The 27,422-nt window shown below is 33.3% G+C and overlaps 1 protein-coding gene across 4 annotated transcripts; it reads left to right on the forward strand.

Annotated features, from left to right (window-relative positions):
• Positions 1 to 1,071: 1,071 nt before the first annotated feature.
• LOC149421597 (annexin B9-like) lies at positions 1,072 to 27,173 on the forward strand. Of its 4 annotated transcripts, none has more exons than XM_089634922.1 (9): positions 1,072 to 1,454; positions 2,287 to 2,703; positions 3,089 to 3,268; positions 11,085 to 11,289; positions 12,237 to 12,316; positions 14,336 to 14,408; positions 19,005 to 19,178; positions 24,665 to 24,846; positions 25,476 to 27,173. In XM_089634922.1, exons 1-9 carry the CDS (start codon positions 1,437 to 1,439, stop codon positions 25,530 to 25,532), a joined length of 1,386 nt encoding a protein of 461 aa, XP_089491048.1. In that variant the 5' UTR covers positions 1,072 to 1,436; the 3' UTR covers positions 25,533 to 27,173. The 4 variants fall into 4 exon arrangements, with proteins under 4 accessions (XP_089491048.1, XP_089491049.1, XP_089491052.1 ...); XM_089634923.1 differs by having other exon boundaries at positions 3,092 to 3,268; XM_089634926.1 differs by lacking the exon at positions 2,287 to 2,703 and having other exon boundaries at positions 1,076 to 1,454; positions 3,092 to 3,268; positions 25,476 to 27,172.
• The last annotated feature ends 249 nt before the right edge of the window (positions 27,174 to 27,422 follow it).

Here is a 27,422-nt window from a genome sequence, read left to right on the forward strand (position 1 = left end):
ATAGGAACCGTCAGGTATTCAGTGGCCCGCCAGTGATTCAAAATCGTCAATTTGGCCCAACTGTTAAAAAGGTTGGGCAGCCTTGCACATTACACAATTAACTTTGCAGTCGGAACTAACAATGGAGCAATCTGTAATTTGTTTGTGATAGGTATATAGTAACTGTAATAAGTAACTATTTTCAAATTTCAAACTGTAGATACCTAAACTTAACATTGGGAGGGAAGTTTACCGCCAAAACATTATAAAAATTATCGTAATAAAATTTGCTATTTTAATTTCGACCAAAACCTTAAAAAATAATAATAATGATAAAATAATAATAAGTGTTTTATTATCTTTTTTGTGTAACAAATAGATAAAATAATAATAATAATTGCCGAACCCTCTGATATGAAAGCCGAACCCTCTGATATGAAAATATCTGGAGACGGTGAATTTTTTTTTCCCATTTGATATCTGGTGATTTGACGTGTTGTTGTTCTTGTATTGTTTTGTATTTATTTTACTTATATAATGCACTTACATAGTGTTGATTGACTAGCTGATCATTTGTGGAAAAGTGAGTGGAAGGGTTAAGTTTTTCCTTTGGGGAAGACTTAACCCGGACAACTAAATCGGAAGTTAAAAAAAAAAAAAAAAAAAAAAAAAAAAAAAAAAAAAAAAAAAAAAAAAAAAAAAAAACAAACAAACAAACAAACTAACTTAGATTCTTAGATAGGCACCTGTTTCAAAATATGTTTTTTATAAAGTAAGTAGGTAGAAGGTACCAAAATACCAATTTTAATAACATGAGATTTCTATTTAGCTTCTTCAACTTTTCAGTGTCACTATTAAAGTCTCGAGAACAATAATGATATTATGAATCATACATTTTTACCTATTTTTCTTCTGATTATGATTCTAAAAATAGAATATGCACTCATGAATTATTAATAATACACCTATGTCGCAAAGAGAAAATCATGAGTTTATATTTCGCGGAACAATAGACATTCGACGAGTGTTGGAACAAGTAGACCATAGATGAAAATATTCTGATTTTAAACGTCACACGGACACGACAGGTCACGTGATCGCCGATCAATCGGGGTCTGTTTTTTTTGAGGCGTTGCTGACGTACGCGAAGGTTGTCCTTGAATCTATTGCATTGAATTTGTTACTCATCGTACTAGTACTGTAATTTCCAGACGGTATTCGTCATAATATAAACTGTCTTAGCTGGCATAGTGTAGCGAAGTTTTCCTCGAAAAAATCTAGTCGATAGCCGGCGTTTGCTACTAACTGGCGTTTGTCCAATTCTTTTGGATTAAAATTTACTTGCGGGCGTGTCTTACCTCTGTATCTGTACCGCTGTTGTGATCGTGCCGTACTGAAGTACTGACCGATAAAAATAAAAGAATTTCGCTCAAGAGCATTCTAAATTTATCTTAAAGATGAATCCTTATCAACAGGTTGGTGTTTTATATTTTCCCTCATAGATTTTAACATTCTTTAAAAGGCTTATTTTTTTGTTTGATTATCAGTAAAAAACTCGTCATTTGTCAGTGTTTTTTGTCCGCAAATTTGTCAATATTCATTTTGCTTTATGCCGCTTCCCACTGTTGCAACTGCTGTTTTCTACTTGCCTTTTATGAGGCATACATTCTTGCGGCTTTTGTTCTGCAATATTGTCCTTTGTATTGGACAATAATTATGGCATAAAAATTATATCATTAGCTCTGAAGGAAAATAGAAAACCTAAATGACATGAATAAAGTAGAAAAGCTTACAGATATAACATTTCATACTATTAATTGTATTTCACCAATTTTTTTTTAGTGTTTAGAAATTTTGCATGTTTTCTGTTATCCTTTTTTCAACTAACCATTAACTAATAAAAATATAATTCTGTTGTAGATTGTAGATTATAAGTAGTACTATAATTTATTGCACAACTGGCCCACTTTATTGCTATGTAAACAATAGGTTTGCGTTATTATTACATCGCAGTGAACAACTTATTTGAAAGTGCCAGAGTATCACAAAGTATTTTTCTCTAATGGTCAGTCAGAAAACATGTGAAAATCAGTGTTACGGTATGCATACTCTCAATGTCGAAAAATGCAGCTTCAGTTGTAATTGTATACACCTAACCATCAATCAAGCCTTCGCACAATCCATTTTCCTTTGGACCCAAACGGTCTTTAAGAAGTGTACATGGTTACAAATGATTCTGCCATTTTTGAGCATTTTGACATTGTGCGTTTGCATATCTTTAATTGTGATCGTTTTCATTTTCAAAAGGGCCAACCCGGAGCGCCTCCGCATCCGTCCTATCCACAAATGCCCTACGCTCCGCCCCAGCCGTACATGCATAACATCGGTCACAGCGGGGCACCGCAGTCCTTCGGGATGCCCATGCCTTACGGGGGAATGCAGCACCCTACTCCCTATCCTCAACAATATCCCCAACAGCAGGGAGGATACCCCCAGGCTGGCGGTTACCCTTCACAGGGGGGTTACCCTCCACAGGGAGGTTACCCTCCACAGGGAGGTTACCCTCCACAGGGAGGTTACCCTCCACAGGGAGGTTACCCTTCCCAAGGCCCCGCCCCCGGTGGCTACCCCTCCGAACAACCCCAGCAAAGCCAGCAATACGCCCCCCAACACGCACCACCTCCAGGGGGGCACGGCCAGGCCCCAAACCCCACAGCCAGGAAGGTAACAGTCTACTCTACTGTTTTTCAAAACTTAAACCTTCGCGAGTTGTGCTGATTTAAAAAAAAAATTACAAATAACGCTGGGCTAATTTAACACTTGCTTTATTTACTTTCTACAGATTATTTAAAAAAAAGATAATATCATTAAACATGATCAACAAGATTACAAGAATGATAAAAATGCTACAATGATCGATCTGTTTTTAAGTGTTTGTAATCTTATTTGTATAGGTACTTGACAAAAAGCATTATGAATGAGTTACAAATACTTTAATCTAATAACGACTATTGAGTGAAATACTTTGTGATAACATCAACCAACTGTGTGTTTGCATGAATCATATTTTTGAAGGACGATTTATTAATGTTTACACAATTTATTTTAGCAGCCGAGGCCGACCGTGGTGCCCTTCGAGCCTTTCAACCCCAGGGCTGATGCTGAGGTTCTACGTAAGGCCATGAAAGGGTTTGGAACGGATGAGAAGTCTATCATCCAATGCCTGACGAAGAGGAGCAATGTCCAACGGTTAAAGATCGCCTTTGAGTTCAAAACTCTCTATGGAAAGGTAAATAATGTAATGTGGTTGTCACTAATGCTTCAGTTGTTACCAACAATGTTTTAAAATGATATATTTTGAAAGACATTATTTTAACAAAAGACATTTTTGGCTTCAGTTACAGCCTCTATTCGTCACAATAGTTAAACAACATTGAAGAAAATATAATCGAATAATTGTTTCAAGCAGTTGTTGTATTGTGGTGAACGAATATTATAACACGTTTGTATTTGATATGTTATTTATTAAACCAGCCCAGCTGGCGATCTGTTGACAAGTGGTGACAGCTAGGGTTTGTGTAGCACAGACAATATATTAGGAAATGGCCATAGATAACATTATACTGATAACACCAACATCCCTCTTTTCCTAATAAAGAAAAACAAGTCAAGACAAGATGAACATTACAAATATAAATTTTTCTTTTCAAATAAACATAATTCATGACATAGTAATAAACTGTAAGTGAAATACAATTACCAAATTTAATTATAATCAGATGGATTATATCTATCAGGTTTATTAACAATTCTGCCCGAACGAGTTCGAATGCTTGCCTCATTGTTTGTCAGCTCATCAGAAGTTGTAGGACCTGGATAGAACGGGATGGAATGAAAATCATTGTCAAAACGTACACCTTTCTCCGATGAACTATTTCCATTCAGCGGTGACGATGATTCCTGACGTGATCTGTCTAAATTTAAGTGTTTCCTATTCCTGCGATATCTTGAACCATCGGGAGTTTCAACAATATATGACCTTGGGCATCCTTTAACAATTTCTACTACAGTAGCTGGTGACCATGAACTTGACACATCTTTTTTAAAAACTACTTTATCGCCTATCTTCAACTCAGACAAGTTCCGAACCTTTTTGTCAAAATATTTTTTCATTTTGTTTTGACGACCCTTAAATTTATCTTCATATTCTTTAAATCGCACGACTTTTGGTCTAAGTTGACTGGATGTTACGGGTAAATTACATCTAAGTTGACGTGACATTAAGAGGCTTGCAGGGGATGGAAAATTATTTTTTGGACTATTTCTGTAATGTAACATAGCAAGATACGGATCAGTTTTGGATTCAAGGCATTTTCTTAAAATATTCTTTACTATTTTTACTGAACTCTCAGCTTGACCATTTGACTGAGGATAGTTTGGACTAGTGGTGATATGTTCAATATCCCACTCATATAAAAAGTTTTTAAAAATGGCTGATTGAAATGGTGGTCCATTATCACTAACAAGCGTTAACGGTATCCCATGACGTGAAAATATAGATTTTAAGTGTGTGACTACAGTTTCCGCGTTATAATTGTGTAACATTGAATTTTCGATGTATTTTGAATAATAATCAGTAACAATGAGATAATTTGAGTTGTTGAAATGCATTAAATCTACACCTACCTTTTCCCAGGGAAAATTAGTGATACCATGGGGCAAAAGAGGCTGTGACGGGTTATTAGGTTTAAATTTAGTACAAATCTGACATTGATCGACAATGTTTTTAATATCTGAGTTAATATTCGGCCAAAAAATCATATTTCTGACTAGACTTTTTGCTTTTGACATACCTAAGTGACAGGACGTAAAATTGACGGTATAATTAAACTAGGTCCCTTAAATAGCAGATCATTGACAACATGAATTTCTGCTTGAAAATTCCAGTATGGTTTAACGCAGGGTTCAATTACATTTTTATTTGACGGCCAACCGGTTTTATAATATTTCATTAAAGTTAATAAAGACTGATCTTGTTTCGTCGCCTCAGTGATTAATTTCAGTTTTTCTTCTGAAACTGCCAGACTTGACATCAGTAAATTGATATGTATGTCAATTTCTTTTTCCGCATCTGTTATTTCTGTATCAGGTAACGGCGCTCTAGATAACGTATCGGCAATATACATAAATTTACCAGGTACATATCTGACGTCTAAATGGTAGCATTGTAGAGACATCATCATTCGTTGTAACCTTGCGGGAACTTCAGAAAGTGATTTCTTAAAAAGTGTGACTAGTGGTTTATGATCTGTTTCAACATTTACTACGTGGCCATAAATAAACTGATGGAATTTTGGACAACCGAATAAAATTGCATATAATTCCTTCTCTATCTGTGCATAATTTTGCTGACTGGACGTTAGTGTTTTTGACGCATAAGCAATCGGTCTACTTTCCTGCAAAATAACTGCGCCCACTGCGCTCTGCGAAGAATCTACTGATAATTTTAACGGTTTTTTAATGTCAAAATTAATAAGTACTGGAGATGAACTTATAATTTTCTTTAAATTGACAAAGGACTGATCGTGATTGGCATCCCATTGCCAGCTGACGTCTTTCTTTAGCAAAGTCCTTAAAAGTTCTGTTTCTTTTGACAAATCTTTGATAAAAGATCCCAAGTAATTAATCATACCTAAAAACCGTTGTAAGTCTTTCTTACAAGTGGGAGTAGGTAATTCTCGAATAGCTCTAATCTTTGACTCATCTGGCCTGATCCCTTGACTGCTAAAGATATGACCTAGAAAAGTAACTTCCTGTAAGCCAAAGTGACATTTATTTAGATTGAATTTTAAATTTACTTCTCTGGCTCTTTTAAAAACATTTTCTAATCTCCTTTCATGAGATTCAAGATTCTCTCCCCATACTAAAATATCGTCAACGAAAACTATCACCCCTTCTAGATCAGCAAATATTTCCGTCATTATTCTAGAGAAGAATTCGGGAGCTGAATTAATTCCATACGGAAGTCTTAAAAATTGATACCTGCCGAAAGGTGTTTGGAAAGTGCATAAATCTGAACTTTCACTATCTAAGCGTATCATCCAAAAACCTGAAAATGCGTCTAGATTTGAAAAAAACTTCGCTCCTTTAATTTTAAACCTAATTTCGTCCATTGAAGGTGTTGGATAATGCGTTCTGCAAATAGCCCTATTTAAATTTCGTGGATCTAGACAAATGCGTAACTGTGAATTTTTTTTTTCTACGACCACTATGGAACTCACCCACGGTGTTGGTTTTGTAACCTTGACAATGACCTTCATTTCCTCCATTCTATCTAATTCTTCTTTTAATTTATCGTGCAGCTTGAATGGAATCTTTCTTGGTGCATCGATTTTAGGATGAACATCAGATCGAACTGTTAGATGACATTCGTGAGGTAAGCATCCGAGACCCTGAAAAACATCGTTAAATTTCTTTATTAAATTGTTCGAATTATACATTGACAAATCATTGTTGGGAATATTTTCAGAATTATTCGTGTTAGAATACACACGTTTTATTATTCCCATTGCATTGCAAGTAGCTAGCCCTAATATAGTTTGACATGATTTCAACTCAGTGATGACAAAGGGAATGGACATATTTTTATCATTATTATAAAAACAATTTAACTTACAAATTCCTTTTGTAGGAATGTTAGTACCACCGAATGAATTTATTTTAAATGCTGTTTCTGTGATATTTTTTTCTGACAAACCAAGTTTATTAAAATTTGTAAAAGACATAACATTTACATTGGCACCGGTATCTATAAGACATGAAATTATAACATTATTTATTCTTAAATTAATGTGCCATGAATTCAATGTTGAATTAATATTGTTACAATTTAATGTATCAATTGTATAGTCGTGGTTGGGTATTTTACTTTGTGACAATGTATTAACATTAATTTTCCTACCTTTCAATTTCCTATTAAAACAAAATTTCGAATAATGCCCAATCTTGAGACAATTAAAGCATTTAGCTAATGATGCCGGGCAGTTTGTGCGGTGAATTTGTCCACATTTGGTACAGACTCCGCCCTGACTTCCGGATTGACCTCTGGATAGACTGCTCGGACTTCCCGATGGACTTCTGGAATGATTGCTCGGACTTCCGGATTGACTTCTGGAATGGCTTCTGGCTGATAGTGAAGATGAAGAAGGGCTTCGTAGAACTTGTTGTATAATATTCCCCTCAAGACTTCTTGTGTTTTCCCTCGATACAACAATCGCTCTTGACAAATTAATCGCTTTTTCCAAGTTTAACGACGTTTCTTGTAAAAGTCTTTCTTTCAAGTAGTAAAGATTTCGATTTAGGTTACATATGAATATGTCCTTTATTAAGGATGTTTGTAGATTGCCGAAATCACAAGTTTGACTTAGATTTTGTAGCGAAGCAATAAAATCTTCGACTGTTTCACTGTCGCCTTGTTTCCTCGTGAAGAATTTAAATCGTTCCACTGTCACATTTATTGTGGGTATGAAGTGTTTATCGTAAAGGAGTAAAATACCGTCGAGCGTACTTTTCTCAATTGTGAGGCCAAATGAGTTAAAAATTTCTACCCCTTTCGGGCCAATCGTGTGTAGAAGCCTGGCCACTTTTTGAATTTCCTTTTCTTCATTAAAATTATTAGCCATCATATAAATAAGGAATGATTGCTTAAATTTCTTCCACTCACCCGCCATATTTGGAACAATCACCATAGGCACAATATGACTCGACATTTTATTTCTTTTGACAATTTGTTTTGGATACAAATTATTGACTCTTGATGTGACTTGACTTGACTTCACTCACAATATATTTATTAAGACACACCTGACACCATGTTGTATTGTGGTGAACGAATATTATAACACATTTGTATTTGATATGTTATTTATTAAACCAGCCCAGCTGGCGATCTGTTGACAAGTGGTGACAGCTAGGGTTTGTGTAGCACAGACAATATATTAGGAAATGGCCATAGATAACATTATACTGATAACACCAACAGCAGTTTTTGGTTTGTTTTTTTTTTTTTCTAATTTAATTTTTTTTTTTTACCTCTGCTTATAAATATTCCTCAATATCGGAAGTGTGAAAAAATACTTTAATTTTATATAACATTTATACGGCAATACAAGATATTCATTATCGATGATATGGATTATGTATTGAGTTAGAGCTTATTGTAAAGCCATAAAATATTACTAATGCCTGGTTTATCAGTTTTACATAACTAAAATAAACATTACATCTGCAATATGTAATATGTCACAAATTCAAATCTTTTAGACGGTCTCTGTTGTCGAGGGGTAAGGCTCTCGACTAGCAAGCCAGAGGTCGAGGGTTTAAATCCCTAAATTTTATTTAATTAATTTGTGTTATTTCTCAATTTACTTGTTTAGCAAATAATATATAGTATATTTGCGACACGTTCCAGAGTGGAAAGTGGAGTTGCTTGAAATGGCTCCAACTGTGTTTGGTGACCAAATCTGAATAGCCAGGTACTTCCCACTGTTCTCTATCCAATTAGGGATGCCATTGTCTCACCGGCTTCAAACGGTTGGGAGCAGTTGGAGCTCTTTTGCGGTTTCAAAAGTTCTAATGACTTTGTACAGGGATGTGTGGCATTCTATACCCTCTGCCTACTCTTGTAGAGAAATGATGTGATCTTAGAGTTGAGTTAGTAGCTGAGTTAACAAATGCATTAGGTTCAAATAATGATGGAAGTTGGACAAATCCAAATATTGTCAGGTTATTCATAACCAGGGAATTTCTGTCACTCTTTAAAAAAAAAAAAAAGAATGGTCTTGTATATTTACATTACTTGTCATATTTACATAATGTAAATTACATTTATATTCATCTTCCTGCTGTAGTCATCAACTTCAAACAATAAAATCGGTTACTTTTCAAGAATATAGTCACAAGGCTTTGCTAGTATTATCTGGAATTTTATGGTCTTATTTTTTATCACTTTTGTACACCTTTTTAACTTGACAAGTTAAACAAACTCTTTAAAACATGAGTTAGTGGTTTGACAATATTCCTAGATACCTTATCTAAATGTGGTAGCAACAGTCAACACGGATACCTTACAAGTATATTATTATTTCTTTAGTAGTGCTGATTAAAGATTGTTGTGTTTAATTTTATGAAATAATTATTGACAACATGATACCGAGAAAAACAACAACGGTTTACTTACAGTCTTGCACTAAAACAATTTGGATAATATCCGACTGTGGTTTGGTAAAACCCTTCAAGCCACAAAATGAATATTTACGGATTCGTATAACTAATTAAAAATATTGATGTTTATATTAATTTTTTTATTAACAATTTTTCTGGTACATACATTGGTATAATATTACAATAAAGGAAACATTTTTTTATATAAACAGTTAAAAAGTAAAGAATAATACATTTAGCAGATAAACCAAAAAAATCCCACATAGGCATCACCAGTTCGTGGGTATACTTGTGTTTATTAACAGTTAAAATTGTACTCACAAAATATATGAAAGTGATGATGTTTATATGAAAGCGGTTATTTGTTTTTCAAAATTTTGATCTAAAATGCTATCTATAATTTTGTAAAATTTGAGGATTGAGTTTTATCAAAATAAGGTTTTCCCGAAATAACCTAAAAAAAATTACACCTAAATTTAGTTTTTAGTATAAAAAATGTTCCGTTTTTTTGTTGTCTATGGATTCTTGAAATAATACATCCTTCTTCACAGCAAAACACTGTCGACCTTACTAAAAAAACATGGTGTAAATATTACGCGGCGCGTAAGGTCAGAACAGTGCAAAACTTGACTCATTACCATGGCGTTTGTTTAGTTTAAAACAGTCTTAAACCAGGCTATCGGCAAAAATTACTTAACCATGTTATATTTTTAAAACTATTCTATGTATTAAAACCATTGAAAGTGGCATTCTCAAAAAAGTGTGGCTTGAAGGGTTTTACCAAAGCACAGTCGATATATTGCTACTACATTTATCATTTGTTATTAAATTTATCAGCTAAAAATAATTGTTATATAGTGCTGTTTTTGTATGATTTCTATAGTGCTGTTTTTATGAGAGAAAAAAAATCACATCAAGGGCGTTGTGTGTGTGTGTGTGTGTTTTTTTAAAAATCTTTGCTGATTTACATCTGAGCCTTGAAAGTCAGTACCTGAGAGCACCCAATTATGATTTCAAATTATTTATTTGATTAGTGTAAAATTCTGTACACCTTTATGTATATATTTTGTTACTATAAAATCACATCACCGATTATTAATCTTGCATAAAAAGCCACAGATCTGTGCGTATGAAGTGGTAAAAACTGTTGAACGGTGAGCTCGTGCAAATTGTGAAATTTGCGCAGTGTTTTCTGTCTGTTATTTCTATGTCAACATAGAAATAACAGCCAGCAACCAATCACTTTCCTTATGAATAAGTTTTGCATTAAAACAACTTGGATAATATGCTGTTATCACATTTATCATTTGTTATTGAATTTATAATGCTCAGTTGGATGCAATGAACGATAATATAAAACATATTTATTACAATTGGATGATTTCTATAGCACTGTTTTTGTGAAAGAAATCACATTGAGGGCATTTTGTTTGTTTTTGTTTTTTAAATCTTTCAATGATTTACATCTGAATCTTTATGTTAGGACTTCCTGAGAGCACCCAATAACTAATATGCGTAGATTAAATAGTAATAACATCTCTTTTTGCCCCTTGTATAGTATCACAAATACCAATATATGAAAATGCCGTGTACAGAAATTATTGTAAATGCTGTCATCCCATACAAAGAAAGCGTATTTTCATTTTAATTAATTGAAAATGATTTTCCATTTTCTCAAATGCAAATAGTTGCCTGTTATAGTAATTTTATGTATTAAGCGGATTCCTGAAAGTTTACCACGTTTTGTTTTGCATTTTAGCATGCCGAAGGTTAAATGTTAAAACCTTATTGAAACTTGGCAAAGCTGACTACTAACTACTATGTACTCGCTTGCTTTTTAATTATTATGTTTATTAGTTCAATTTCATTGTCTTCTCCGGCAGGACCTGGTTGAAGATCTAAAGAGTGAGTGCACCGGCAAGTTTGAGGATGTGATCGTGGCGCTGATGACTCCGCTGCCCCAGTACTACGCGCAGGAACTGCACGATGCCATCGTGGGGGTGGGCACGGACGAGGATACCCTCATCGAGGTCCTCTGCACCATGACCAATCATGAGATCAGGGTCATCCAGGATGCCTATCAGACCAGTAAGTAGATTATCACACTGGACCAAAATGTTGTCTACCTTTTTATACTGATATATCATATTGGATAAAACTAGTAGTCACTTAAAGAATACTTCCAATTTTGTTAATTTCACTTAATTGGGACACATCTGGCCCCCAAACATTTTGTCCCGAAGAAACGGCTGTCCCAAATAAGCGACCTTCAATATAAGGCCTCTAATATTCACCCCCCGGACCAGTTACCATAGAAAACCAATGATTTAATGCCTCCCCGACGTCTGGATCCTTTCCCCCGCGTTTTATTTTCGATGTCTCTGCTTTTTCTTTCTGTAACATCCATTTGTCAGCAAGTCGATTTTCTTATCATGACGTCGTGATGTGGTAGATTTTGGTGGTAACCGGGCAACTCAGGATAGTGGCAATTCAGGTTATGTTAGGTTAGGTTTATAGGCCATTTTGTTATTTTCTTCACTTTTAATGACTAATTTTATGAAGGTAATCAATTTTAGTTGAAAGTGTTTTTTGGCACTTAACTCGTGGGTGAAGTCTACCGAATTACCGCTGAACACGAAACTCCCGTAGCCCGCCCTTAACTAAAATTAGTTTACTGCGAAACAACATTCTCATACTTTATCCTGACACTCGGCACTTGGTTTTCAACAGGACACACAGACAAATTTCCTGCTTCTCAGTTCAAATTTTTCTTAAATTAAACTGTATTCAATTCAGTATAATGTTGCCAGATAAAACTTTTTTCTGTTCAAGAAAGAAAATGAAGTGCACACCTTTTTAAATAAGCACCAACTCTTCTTAGAAAACTATTGTTGTGATAACTGAACGCATTATTAACGGATTTAAGATATGCACATAATATTATTGCATGCTCATTGTCAATATATTTTTATTGCAGAACCAATCTGTAGAACTATCGATTGAGTGTCCAATTTTCATTTTTTGTTTTCTTCCAGTTTACAGAACATCTCTGACGGAGGAATTGTCTGCCGATACATCAGGCAGCTTCAAACGCCTTCTGATTGCTCTCTCGTGTGTAAGTGGTCCATTATTTATGATTGAATCACAATTACTTAAATTATCATATGTTTGATAAAAGAAATCGGAAATACATCAACGGAACTTATACATATTTTCAAAAGTTTTGTTGTTTCTTCAGACTTGTATACATTCTATTTTTGTATCATAATTGTCTGCCGCATCCGTCAAGACCCTGAAGATGGTTGGTATGATCCAACTCACACGTCATCTGCCTGGAACACTGAACCCTTTTAAATCCCTTCATTATAAATTGTATTATCATAAATATATATATGTATTTTTTATTGTATGATCTTTCCTATGCAGCAGAAAAATCTGTTTGTATCTCTCACAAAAAACTCTCAAATGGTGAGCTCTGGCTTTATGAAATTTGCACAGCTATTTCTGGCTAGAATTTCTAGATCAGTGCAACTATTCTCAGCACGAAATGTCTTTTCCATAAAATAATAATAATAATATTGTATTAGAACTGCGAAATATAAGCCAACATGCCGTATACACTATATTGTTTGTTCAGTACAGTATTTAAAGATTTTGATAACATAATGTTGATATTTAGGCAATCCTGGGTAGTAACTATGTACTTGAATCTCATCAAATTTAGCATTCTAAGTGCGGATTTCCCATCGTAGTTTATAATAACTGAATAGATTTGAATGGAAACAGATGTCGCCACTAGTAACATTTTGGTTCTTGCGATCTGTCTCTCTTATACTCGCCTGAAATTATATCGCCGTCCCATTTTATCGAAATGAAATTTTTATAATGATGATGAAATACAGTTTTGAAAATATGATAATTAACCCTTCCCTTCCAATTTGTTCGCTTTTGGGCACAACTCGCATGGTCTCACAGAAATCGTTGTATCTCCCATGGTGAAAAATATAATCTAAACAGTATTAGAAAGAGATAACACCACGCTTTATATTCAAATTTAGAAGTTAACCACAGACGAATTAAAAAGTACACCTCTATAAAACCAAAAATTCCGAATGCAATTTGAAAAAAAATTAGGAAACGACCAAAAAGTGAGCTGACAGTAACGTTTGTAAAGTATTTGTCTAATAAAATGCTTGAGTTTTTATTTATTTTTTGCTACAGGGTTTTCCAATAAGAGGTGTTATTTTGAATAGCCCGCTATTTCGGTAGATGTTACTTTTGAAGCTGTAATTTTTTGACATTTGACAAGTAGAAACTACGCCATTAATAAAAATGGAACGATACACGCTTCAACAACGCATTGAAATTATTAAAATTCACTATCAAATGCAAATCATCTTGAGTGATGAGGCCCATTTCCACCTCGGTGGCTTCGTCAACAAACAAAATTGTCGCATCTGGGGCTCGGAAAACCCAAGAGTTATTGTTGAAAAGCCTCTCTATCCTCAACGTGTGACTGTTTGGTGCGGTTTATGGTCCGGCGGAGTCATTGGACCTCACTTTTTCGAAAATGAGGCTGGAGCAACAGTTACGGTGAATGGATTGCGCTATCGAGAGATGATTAATGATTTTTTTATGGCCGGAATTGGATGGTATTGATCTGGACAACGTTTACTTTCAACACGACGGCGCTACGTGCCACACAAGCAACGAAACCATTGATCTTTTACGATTGAATATCAAAATAACACCTCTTATAGGAAAACCCTGTACATATAAGTAATTTTTGTTTTTCATTTATTTTTTATGTTTGAATTTAAAATTTTAATTTATGTTTATTTCTGATAATAATATTTATAAGCGTATTTCAACACCTTTCAAAAAGATTAGTTAGTTTTCGGATATGTTCAGAAATATTCCATTTATTTTGTTTTACAAGTGGAAATTATCCGACCTTCTGTCAAAATATGGCCTGGGCCTGAGGAGTTAAGCAAAGAATGGTCAGACTTTTGGATCACAAAATACGCCCACATTGCATTTCTCGTACTGTTCTTTTTCTATGTTTATAATATATTTTATGTATGTAATAATCTACAAATAAATAACTAATTTGTATATTATTTCTCCTCTATAGGCCAACAGAGTTGAGAACTTCGAGGTCAACATAGATCAGGCCAGGCAAGATGCCCAGTCGTTATTGAGAGCCGGTAAGTCAAACCTGTTTTGTGATGTTTATTCACTCTTTATTTTATTACAAACCTATACAGTAAAACTCGCTTAAGAAGTTCCCACTTAAGAAGTTTTCACGCTTAAGAAGTTTTGATTTTTGGTCCCTTGAAAATTCCATACAAAAAACACGATTTTTTCCCACATAAGAAGTTTTAGAGCTAAAACTGCTTCCCGCTTAAGAGGTTTTAGAAATCCGGCGGTAAAATCAACACAAACGAAATATTGTGTCGCAAAATATCTAAAATGAACCTTTTTCCAAGTCATAAATTGAAAGACGTTGACTGAAACCCATACCTAGTACCTGAGACCATAAAACCCTTTGTCGGCCGCCGGGCCGTAAGCCGTAACCTGCCGTAACCAATAAACATCCAATAAATAAACCAAATACCCCGTCTCCTAATCCCCTAACTAGGTAAAATAGCAATGGAACGAATAAACAATGCGGAATTATGTAACAAATATGCAAGCGTCTTTAAGGCCGAAATAACATGAAAGATTATATTAAACTCAACCTTAATGACAACGTGGGCTAGATCTACATTTGCATACATTTGACGCCTCCTTCAATAATCTTCTCTTTGATAATGAACATAGAGATGTTTCGTAATATTATTGTATAAAATTTTTATTCCATGGAATTTGTAAAACACGAAAAACTTTTGATAATCTATCGGATCACGGTTAATACGGAATATTTCACCTTTAAATACATAACAACATGATTATATGGCGGGGGAGATGGTAAAATATGCATTATAATTACGTTTTTTTCATTCAAACATCAAAAATTGCCGTGCATCATGTTTCATCTGACATTTGTCGTAAATTAAGTTTGAAGGTTAGGAAATACATATGCATAAATTTAAAATGTAGATTGAAACGAAACTTCGCAAATGATTTTTGTAGTTTTTGGATGCGTTCACAGATTATACATAATTCCAGCGTCAAACAGCTCGTATGATATAACTTTCTGATTCAAGCATCAAGCCATTTATTTATGTGCGAAATCGTAGCTATTCGATGTCTGCTAGTTAGGTAGGACCATAAATGAACCTACAGGTACATAATATTGAGCTGCGCATATTATTTTCATAAGGAATTTCTAGAAAAGGATTAAAATATCTTTAAAAATATACGATAGTCGACTGTGCCTGGCGAAAATACATCATGACAATAGTCTCTCAAATCTCAAATGCCATTGGAGCAAGCAGCAAGCGTGCAAAAAAGTTAAAGTCCGCCAACTAATAAGCAGTTTGCCGCGTAGATTTTGTGAGATTTTTCTGTGCAGTGCCATGGCAGGGTTGCAGTACGCAAACGGTTCTGAGGCAAAGAACCCGCTATCATCTGTTTGCGGTTAACAAAATTACTTGCGGTGTCCTTTTATCAAACCGCTTGGTAAAATTAACCACAACAAGTCTTTCTTTCTCCCTCAGTTCATATAGTAAACGAAAGCGTAAAAAAGAGACGGCGTATATCCACAGCTCTGTCTTCAACTGTCAAGTTAAGAGTGAGTAATCACTAACAAGTAAATATGTATAATCCATTGCCTTTACACCAATTTAAAATAAGATCAACAGTATGAACCTTTTGGAATGCTGCAACTTTTACTATCCGAATTCGAGTGGCTTTTTCGAGGGATGTACTTTAACAGTTTTAAAATTGTGTTTACTTTGTCCATGGGATGGTTTTGTTTTGATTTGTAATGTTTAGTCAAAATTTTACAACAAAAGAATTCAATAATAGAGTTAAGCAATCTACTATAGATAAATACTTCGAAAAAAAATAAAATTTATATGTAGGTATGTAAATAAACTTTTTATAATCAACTATGTTCTACCATTTTTCATTTATTTCACTTTCCCACCTTTTTCTAAATACATATGTAATACTAATTACCATGATAACTAGAAGATGTATATATATATATATATATTTTTTGACCGCTTGGATCATATGAGCTTGTTTTCATGACAATTTAACGTAGGTAGACATAGGAATGACGTATGCCCCGGACTCGAGTTATTAAATGGCTAAAATTGAATCCCACTTAAGAAGTTTTCCCACTTAAGAAGTTTTTTTTCCCCGGTCCCTTGGAAAACTTCTTAAGAGAGTTTCACTGTACTTGATCACACTTATAACACTGAAGAGCAAAATTTAACACTACTCATTCTTTTAACACCTTAAAATCTTTTATATATTTTTTTTACATGTATAATAATATTCTTTGTTTAGATATATTTTATGATCAGTGTCTAATTGTTGATGGGTGCACCAGAGTGAATGAACACAACACTTAGGATGGTGCAGTGTATTTTTGCATACGTATACATTTTTGACTGCCTCCGTGGCCGAGGGGTGGCTCTCAACTATGAATCTGGAGGTCGCTTGTTCAAATTTCAGCGTGTGCCAGAAATTTTGATAAATTAATTTGTGTTGTTCATAATTAATTAATTTATTTTTATTTTTTTATTATTTTTTTTTTATTATTTTTTTTTTTTTTTATTTATTTTTTTTTTTTAAAGAAAGACAAACATTCCCAGGTTACGAATAACCTGATAATATTTTAAAATCTCCTACTACCACCACAGTAAGTTGAAAATGTTGCTTGTGTTGTGGTGGAGGACTTAGCCAGCCGAGGAATTGAACACACTCCGCCTTGGTGGGACCCAAACGCGATGTCAACTCGGCCACCGACCGGTATAAAATAATACATGGTATATTTGCGGCACGATCGGAGAATGGAAGAGCCCTGGTGAAGGACCACCATTTAGAATTGAAACATGAAATGGCTTTAGCTGTGTTTGGTTACCAGGTCTGAATAGTCGGGTACTTCCCCCCACCTTCTTCTTCTGTATATCCTTCCCCTTACCCACTATCTTCAACCTCATTAGCATATTCCAATTGGGGATGCCATGGTCTCTCTTGCTCCAGATTGTTGGGTTGTGCGATGTTCAAATAAAAAAATAATAATTCCGACAGCAAAGTCCATGCGAAAAGATGCTGAGAAACAGCCTTTTGTATTGCTTACGCCCACTTATTAACTAGCTAAAAAGGGACAACAGAAGTTTTTACAGGTTGTTCTTTTTATTCATTAGTTAAAAAAAAAATTAAACAACCACGATTTTTTAAATTTCGCTAGAATTTTCTTTTCTGAATTCGAATAACAAGTTTAAAACATGTTGTATGCAAGCTATGCATCTGTGTGAGTGCTGTGTTTAATAATAAATAATAATATTTGGATGACTTGTATAGCGCCGTTTTTGTGCAAAATCACCTCAAGGGCGCTGATGCCATTCTAAGTATAAATACCAACATAGTGTTTCCTTCCACAATTGTGAAAAAATAATGTGATTCTTTTAAAAAAATTGATTGCTCATTTCCCATTTCCAACAAACAGTAAAATAAGGATAAAAATTAAGGAATCATTATCATTCCATTCCTTCCTTCTTGATAACTGTGGAGGAGGAAAACACTGTTTTTAATTAACACGGCAGTATTGTTGTCAAACCCAAAAGGTTATCTGTATGTATTATATTTATATGTATATATTAGAGAATACAAAGATCATACCTAACTCAAGATTAATCAATTAATAATCATTTTAACCTGTTCATAGGAAATCGATTTGAAAGAAATTGGATGTCACCAATTTACATAAGTATTTTCCTAGGCAAAATTTTTTGGTTAACTAACTTACCATTATGCCTTGGAGAGATGAAAAATGAATTAGTTAGATTAAGAATGGGACGCTTGGATGGTTTGGGCGTGTAGATCGAATGAACGAAGAAGGAGTGTAAGGAGAATGTGCCACAAATGTGAATGGTAGAAGAAGTGGGGGACACCCGAGGAAGACATGATCAAGTGAACCGGATATTCTAGTCAGGCCACATCAAGAGTCGGAATAACAGGTGAATAACAGGATCAATAAGAGGTGTACGAGACATTGTATGAATGTGAATGAAGCAAAGAGTGTGTGCAGAGACCGAGTTTTTTGGTGGTACATCCTCTGCCTACCCCTGTGGAGAAAACGCTTAATGGTTAGTTAGTTAGTGTCATACCCAAAGATATTAGAAGAACGAGATGTGCTATGAGCAGTTCATACTGTGTGGAATTGTTTTGCCCAGTGTCGCCGGTTTTGTTCACCAATACTAATGCACACCTTCGCTTACTCTAAGGTATCCGCACTAATACATAGAACAGATTTCTGTGCGTACACGTCCCGATACCGTTCAAAGTACCCTAATTAGGTAGTACTCCGCCTACGGTCCGGCGGCCAACATAGCATATCTCGTTCTTCTAATATCTTTGTTCATACCTAATATTATTTTGAAAACTGCATCTAGCACCATAACAAGGCTTACAACAGTCTAGATTTTTTGATTCTATTTTACTTTGTTACTTGTAATGTAATTTTTATTCTCACCACATTCTAACAAAAAAAGGCTTGTACCTAAATTCATAGGTTATTAACCCTTCATGCCAAAGCAACAAATTAATTTTTATTTCAAATTTGCTTGGCAATTAAGCGTTTGATGCAAAGTTGGGGTTGTATTAATTTTAGTTTTTCTGTCCAGGTGAGCTCCGCATGGGAACGGACGAGTCTGTCTTCAACGCCATCCTCTGCCAGCGCTCGTTCCCCCAGCTGTACGCCACCTTCGAGCAGTACCAGATCGTCACTGGACACGAGTTTGAGAAGGCCGTCAAGAATGAATTCTCTGGAGACATTAAGGACGGACTTATGGCCATTGGTAAGAATAATAATTACTTGTGCTGAGATTTATCAATTTATGTATACAGGGTGTCCGGGAGTAAAGTGCACTAACTTCGGGAGATAAATCTATTCGATAGTACAAAAAAAAATTTTTTTTTACGAAATTTCAACTTTTTAGGTTACTATTCAGTTAAAAATGTAAAATTGGCCTGCCGTGTGGGACTGGAATTATTATTTTGCATTGCTGCTACATCTATCGTCCCGCTTCCAAACGCTGCCGTTCCGTCAGTCTATTTACTGCCGTGCTTCATATCAATAATTTTTACTTTATTCGAAAAGGATCTGATAATTTAATGTATCTTGCAGATTTAACTTTAAAAACTTGATTGTTTTAATCAAAATTTGTTAATGTAGTATGTCTTTCTCTAGTATCGATTTATTAAGACTTACTTAGAACATCTTTATTCAGTGCGTGTTTTCTCCAAAGACTTACTTTTAACATTGTGTTTATTTGTGCGTAATTACTGTGACACTGCCTGGCTTGACCGGGCCAATCACAACGTTGCAACCTCGTTCTCGGCAAGTTCACTGCAAATTTATCAGTTTGTACCTCACACTAAGGATTTTAACCGGTCAGCAACGTAAGCAGATATACACGATAAAATAACGATAGCAGTCAAGTACAATAAGCGTGTTTACACGTCAACGCGTGTGTTTCCACAAAAATCGTCATAACTCCGTTATTCTTCTAGTGACATCCCTAAAACAAAAAGTAGAATATTTGTATTGAATGAAGCTTCACATCTCTATTCAAAGTTATCCATAGAAACCCGTAAAAAGACCTACTCAGTGGAAGCAAATTTTACCCGCCAAATCGTAAAACGACGCCAAGAAAGCCGTTTGACGTGCCGACCCGCCTCGCAAGTTTAATTATTTTTTTAAAAATATATTTTGTATGAAATGGTCAAAAAGTGAAGTGACAGAATTGTTTATTGTACATTTGTACGATGAAATAAGTGTTTTTTTTTTACATTATCCGTGATTTTAGTATCGTTTTTACATAAAACATTACAGGTGAGTCATTTTTACAATTTTTTCATGTTTCCATTCTAAATTTAAATATTTACAAATGTTAATATTTATTTATGATACAACAATTTGAAAGCCTATTTTGTAACCTTTCTAAAACAGTTTTTACTATTCTGCTCCGTTCAGTAATGTTTCATTTATAGAGCTTTGATTGTGAGGCGGTAATAACACAACGTTTTCGTGAAATTGACATTTCGATAAAGACATTTTAGCTTCAAGTTCGCGAAAAGTCGGAGGGGTTAAGAAGGTATGCCTTTTTATTAGGGAAAAAAATTTGGAATTTCGTAAAAAGTTATTTATCTTTTTTTCTCCCTACCATCACGTAGAATCACTTCCCAAAGTTAGTGGACTTTACCCCCGGACACCCTGTATTTGTAATGAAGGAAGTGAAAGTGAATGCGAATAAGTCTTTATATTTTTGATAGTCAAACAATTCTTTTATTATTATTTAAATTTGCATATTACAAATTAAAAATTCATCGTTATTTGAAATTTAGTGAGAATAGAAGCAAATATACCGCACAGAGTTTTGGCCGTGCAGAAAGAGCCGACGAGTCACGAGGCTGGCAGAATAAAGCGTCGTTCCGTGTGATTTTTCACATCAAAAATAGTTTTTAGTTGAACTAGTACCAGAACTCTTACGCACATCAATGATGATCGTCCTCTTCCTTCTCATACGTCTTGTATGAAAATGAAAAAGACAGAAGATACTAGAACTATGATATCACGTACAATCTCTCTTTGGAACTTGTATAATTATTATGCTTATCCGTTTCTTAATCCTATATCTTCAAGGAGTGAATAGATAAATCATAATTTAAAATAGCATTTATTATAATAACCTTTAAAGGACATAACGATAAGATTCAATGTTTGAAATACACGGCGAGAAATCTAAGAGCACTCATTTCGTTACATTTTTTAATTTTTAATTTACTCATTACCTTTTCAGTTTGAATAGTTAAGTTTAAATGTCACCCTGTTATTCAGGTCTATTTATATTGTAAGTGCAGAATTTGTCTTGTATGAAAATGAAAAAGACAGAAGATACTAGAACTATGATATCACGTACAATCTCTCTCTGGAACTTGTATAATTATTATGCTTATCCGTTTCTTAATCCTATATCTTCAAGGAGTGAATAGATAAATCATAATTTAAAATAGCATTTATTATAATAACCTTTAAAGGACATAACGATAAGATTCAATGTTTGAAATACACGGCGAGAAATCTAAGAGCACTCATTTCGTTACATTTTTTAATTTTTAATTTACTCATTACCTTTTCAGTTTGAATAGTTAAGTTTAAATGTCACCCTGTTATTCAGGTCTATTTATATTGTAAGTGCAGAATTTGTCTTGTATGAAAATGAAAAAGACAGAAGATACTAGAACTATGATATCACGTACAATCTCTCTCTGGAACTTGTATAATTATTATGCTTATCCGTTTCTTAATCCTATATCTTCAAGGAGTGAATAGATAAATCATAATTTAAAATAGCATTTATTATAATAACCTTTAAAGGACATAACGATAAGATTCAATGTTTGAAATACACGGCGAGAAATCTAAGAGCACTCATTTCGTTACATTTTTTAATTTTTAATTTACTCATTACCTTTTCAGTTTGAATAGTTAAGTTTAAATGTCACCCTGTTATTCAGGTCTATTTATATTGTAAGTGCAGAATTTGTCTTGTATGAAAATGAAAAAGACAGAAGATACTAGAACTATGATATCACGTACAATCTCTCTCTGGAACTTGTATAATTATTATGCTTATCCGTTTCTTAATCCTATATCTTCAAGGAGTGAATAGATAAATCATAATTTAAAATAGCATTTATTATAATAACCTTTAAAGGACATAACGATAAGATTCAATGTTTGAAATACACGGCGAGAAATCTAAGAGCACTCATTTCGTTACATTTTTTAATTTTTAATTTACTCATTACCTTTTCAGTTTGAATAGTTAAGTTTAAATGTCACCCTGTTATTCAGGTCTATTTATATTGTAAGTGCAGAATTTGTCTTGTATGAAAATGAAAAAGACAGAAGATACTAGAACTATGATATCACGTACAATCTCTCTCTGGAACTTGTATAATTATTATGCTTATCCGTTTCTTAATCCTATATCTTCAAGGAGTGAATAGATAAATCATAATTTAAAATAGCATTTATTATAATAACCTTTAAAGGACATAACGATAAGATTCAATGTTTGAAATACACGGCGAGAAATCTAAGAGCACTCATTTCGTTACATTTTTTAATTTTTAATTTACTCATTACCTTTTCAGTTTGAATAGTTAAGTTTAAATGTCACCCTGTTATTCAGGTCTATTTATATTGTAAGTGCAGAATTTGTCTTGTATGAAAATGAAAAAGACAGAAGATACTAGAACTATGATATCACGTACAATCTCTCTCTGGAACTTGTATAATTATTATGCTTATCCGTTTCTTAATCCTATATCTTCAAGGAGTGAATAGATAAATCATAATTTAAAATAGCATTTATTATAATAACCTTTAAAGGACATAACGATAAGATTCAATGTTTGAAATACACGGCGAGAAATCTAAGAGCACTCATTTCGTTACATTTTTTAATTTTTAATTTACTCATTACCTTTTCAGTTTGAATAGTTAAGTTTAAATGTCACCCTGTTATTCAGGTCTATTTATATTGTAAGTGCAGAATTTGTCTTGTATGAAAATGAAAAAGACAGAAGATACTAGAACTATGATATCACGTACAATCTCTCTCTGGAACTTGTATAATTATTATGCTTATCCGTTTCTTAATCCTATATCTTCAAGGAGTGAATAGATAAATCATAATTTAAAATAGCATTTATTATAATAACCTTTAAAGGACATAACGATAAGATTCAATGTTTGAAATACACGGCGAGAAATCTAAGAGCACTCATTTCGTTACATTTTTTAATTTTTAATTTATTCGTTACCTTTTCAGTTTCAATAGTTAAGTTTAAATGTCACCCTGTTATTCAGGTCTATTTATATTGTGAGTGCGGAATTTATTTCATGTCTGTAATTATCACAAAAAGAAAATAATAAGTCTTGTCTTGTGTGACACATCTACATATTAAAGTTCAAACAACCAAGCATTGACATTAAAATTTTTATCAACGAATGCTCCCTCGGTAACACAAACATTGGTTAAACAATTTCCGGTAATACAAAGAAATGTTGAAGTATGTGTAATCTTTTACTTCTTGAAAATTGATTGAATAAAATAGGCAAGGCATGTCCTTTGGAGTGCATAAAATAAATGAATTTCAAAGATAGCCAAATGTTTTACTGTATGAAGAATGTTAAGTCAAATTGTTTCTGTCCTATTACAGTAATCTTTTATAGTATGTAGATTCTTAAATAGAATTATCGTACATACATTTTACAGATGATTACAGTTTACATAGATATGTAATAATTAAAATATTCGAGTAAAAAAAAATGTTAATAATCAGTAACTGTATGTAAATGGGTTAGTACATACTGACAAATTATTATAAGCAATAATTAGTCGCTTGAAATATCAATACAAATTGAAAATATCTCCCGTCAGCGGCATTTATTTTTACTCAGGCAACTAATTATTGCTTATAATAATTTGTTATCCTTTGTGCCATGCATAAAAAATCTTGTCTTATAAACAGTAGTTTATCATAAAAAATAATAGTACATAGTAGTTTTTTGTGAACACATCTCACTAGGAGAACCTGTGCTGAGGTGTTCGCATGTTTTAGATTATTATGTTATTATGTTATTATGTTATTATTATGTTATTATTATGTTATTCTGCCGTGATAAGTAAAAATACAGTATCCTCTTTTAGACTCTCAAGCAGGATACTGTGTTCTCAACAAATTGAGGGAGCCTTTGGTTTCATAAAGGTGAATATTTTTATTCTTCCGTAGTTAACTGGTAGATTTGAATATAAAGCGTAGTGTTTTCTCTTTCTAACACTGTTGAGATCATATTTCTCACTATGACAGTACGGGAGACACAAGGATTTCTATGATACCATATGAACTGTTCCCAAAAGCTAACAAATTGGCTCTACGGGTAATATCTATTGTTCGCAAAACTAAACAAATTAGCCTTAGGGGGTAAGTGGATCTGATTATAGACGAATTTAATTGCGTTATGTTTGGTTTGGGGTAATAAGTTTTGGAAAAATTGTGTTTCTTTAATTTTTATCCATTCTGTGAACTGTTTTTTTTTTTCAGTTTGTGTATTGGTGAATTATCAGCAAGTTGTTTCAAAATAGGTGGCATGCAGTTATACAGTTTAATGGAATAGTACTTAAAGGATCTTTGATCTTTATACAATGTGTTTAATTTATAATTATCAGTTACCAACTGAAGTAAACATTTCAATCTCTTTGCCTTACAGTCAAGTGCGTTCGCAGCCGGGCCGACTTCTTCGCCGAGCGTCTGCACAAGTCCATGGCTGGGCTGGGCACCACTGACCGCCAGCTCATCCGTGTCCTGGTAACCAGGTCGGAGGTCGACCTCGGGGACATCAAGGACGCTTTCGAGGTCAAGTACGGCAAGTCACTACAGAGCTGGATCGAGGTAATTGAATTTGATCTTTCTCATGAACCCAATAGTCGCTCTCACCAAACAAGCTAAGCGACAGGTTCAAATTTATCTTAAGTGGTGGAAATAATTTTATGGTATATTTAATTATAATACATAGTATGTAAATTATAGCATGCATTCTCAAAAATTATGATAATTCTTTTTAATGTCAGTAAAATTACATATAAATAATACATTATCTTTTAGGCTATATTTTATACAGGGTGTCCGGGGATAAAGTGTGATAACTTCGGGAGGTGATTCTACATGATAGTGGAAGTAAAAAAGATAAATAACTTTTTTAGAAATTTCTATGTTTATTTTCCCATACAAAAATATTTTTCCATAGTAAAATCTTTATTTTCCCACACAAACAATTCCACTTTTTAAACTAAAAACTACCTTAAAACATTGGAGAATATGTTATTTATCTTTTTTATTTCTGGAATCATGTAGAATCATCCCGCGAAATTATCGCACTTTAAGGGGATAAAGTGGACACCCTATATATTATATAACGTAGCATTAATTCAGTTATGATTTGTGAATGTAGCCTTCACTCATCCAAACCAGTTGTTGTTGTATCAAAATTATTTGCTATAATTTTTATTTTTTTGTTTCAGGGTGACACTTCTGGCCATTACAAAAAGTGTCTGCTTGCGCTGATCAACTGCTACTAAAGTGAAAAATACATTTTATACCACAAATACGCCCGAACCACCTGTAATTTTAAGATTAATGGGAAACAATTATTAAATTTCATTCATCCAACTCTCTTTTAGTGCGTGTCTCATACATAATATTAATGTGTAATACTCAACGTTAGCTTGTGTATGACTTATCCCAAACAAAGTTCTCTTATAATATGCATGTACAGCATGTGAGGAGATACCAGATATTCTGCGTGATGATGATTTCAGTGGTGTGTCTGTACATTCTCTCGTTGGCAGGACTTCATAACTCTGTATCGTTCATATTAAAAATTAATGTAAGATTTTCAGAATCTCTATTACTATTTTAACTTTACATATTAGTAAAGAAATAATTTTTTTTAATATTTAGCAGTGACGTGCTGTGATGTTTTTATTTTTTAATTTTCTGGAACTTTTTGTTATGGGATTTTAATATAGTAAAAACAAAGTGACAGCAAGCCCCTGATATAATATGATTAGTTTTTCTTTTTTTTTTTAGGTGGGTGTTAATTAAGTTATTTCTTATAAAATTCTTTTCGCTTTTAATGTTTTTGATCATAACATAACAAATATCTTATGATTTTTTTAGTTTAACAATATTTCTAAATTATTCTTGTTACATACCATTGTGTAAATTTTTTTTTTTGATTTCTATTCCTTTGAGCTAAAGAATTTTATTTCAAGATTTTGCACAAAAGTAGCTGTCATTCAAAAATATCATATAAAATATTTTTATATGTATTTAAATAATTATTATAATTGTGCTTATGAGAAAAAAGTCTTGTGTCCTGATATTTAATTAATATTTACAAGAAACCACCAATTTTTCATGTGCCACTGTCATTCGATTAAATGAAGCCAAAACATTGACTATTTTTGTGTCTTTCAAATTACTTCTCAACAAAGCCTTCACTCTCTATAATGTTCTTCAATCCTTTCGAAGGCCAGTTTGTTTAAAACAAAACGGAGAACTTAGCATTTAATAAATATTTAATCACTTCCATTTTTATGTACGTGTTACATTATTATACTTAATATTAAAAAATACATTTATCTTCGAGCTTAAACATTTTTGTACGTTAGTTGTGAGCATTGTGAGGGGAGAGGAATGAGCAGGTCTCTTTTAAATTATTCAATTTCCGTATTTCTGTTAATAATTCTATTTCTTAGAATAACATGGATCTATCTGACACTAATGTAATATGATAATGAACTCTAGAGTAGCTTTCTCTTTTAGCCTATTATCGCATGACATTGTGCTGTTTTAGATAAAACCTTGTTATTCCAAGGGGACGAATTTCGTAACAATAAAAATGTCAATTGTCGTAATATATTTTCGAATGTAGATATTACATTATTGACTGAATTATAACTACATTTGTACTGATCTTACGAAAATATCTATTGAAAATTTTGTCCTAATTTTGAGAGGCCCAATTGTAAGGCTTAATTAAATAGAATTTTATGTTATTTTTATTAGACTTGTCGGCTTTTACGGCCTTTCAAAATATTTAGAATTTTATGCTTTATTGTGTATTAATAAATTATAGATATTTTCATTATAAAATATAACAAATGTTGTAGGAACTCATAATTTTAATAAATGTTTTGATCCCCAATATATTCTTGTTATTTGTTACTAAAGAAGATGACATATTCATGCCCTAATGCAAAATCTGGATATCATTTCGACGAGCTGGAGAAAAATCTGATTTAAATCTTTCTAACTAAACTATTACATCTGTGATGTATGGTAATAAGGTTGAGTATTTAATCGATAGATGGCGCTAGTCGTAAAGCTTACTCTAGAGTCCGTCAGATGTCGCTAGAGTGTAACAGGTACTTGTGAGATTATATTGACAGGGAACAAGCTTCTCG

The sequence above is a fragment of the Hesperophylax consimilis genome, chromosome 8 (assembly GCF_061612785.1).
Source record: "Hesperophylax consimilis isolate HC1 chromosome 8, BYU_Hcon_1.0, whole genome shotgun sequence".
Classification (NCBI taxonomy): Eukaryota; Metazoa; Arthropoda; class Insecta; order Trichoptera; family Limnephilidae; genus Hesperophylax; species Hesperophylax consimilis.

Excerpts from the sequence above, each read along its gene's own strand:
- LOC149421597 (XM_089634922.1), top strand. Across the intron at positions 3,269-11,084 it reads TCAAAACTCTCTATGGAAAG|GACCTGGTTGAAGATCTAAA; the intron begins GTAAATAATGTA and ends CTTCTCCGGCAG. Across the intron at positions 11,290-12,236 it reads CCAGGATGCCTATCAGACCA|TTTACAGAACATCTCTGACG; the intron begins GTAAGTAGATTA and ends GTTTTCTTCCAG.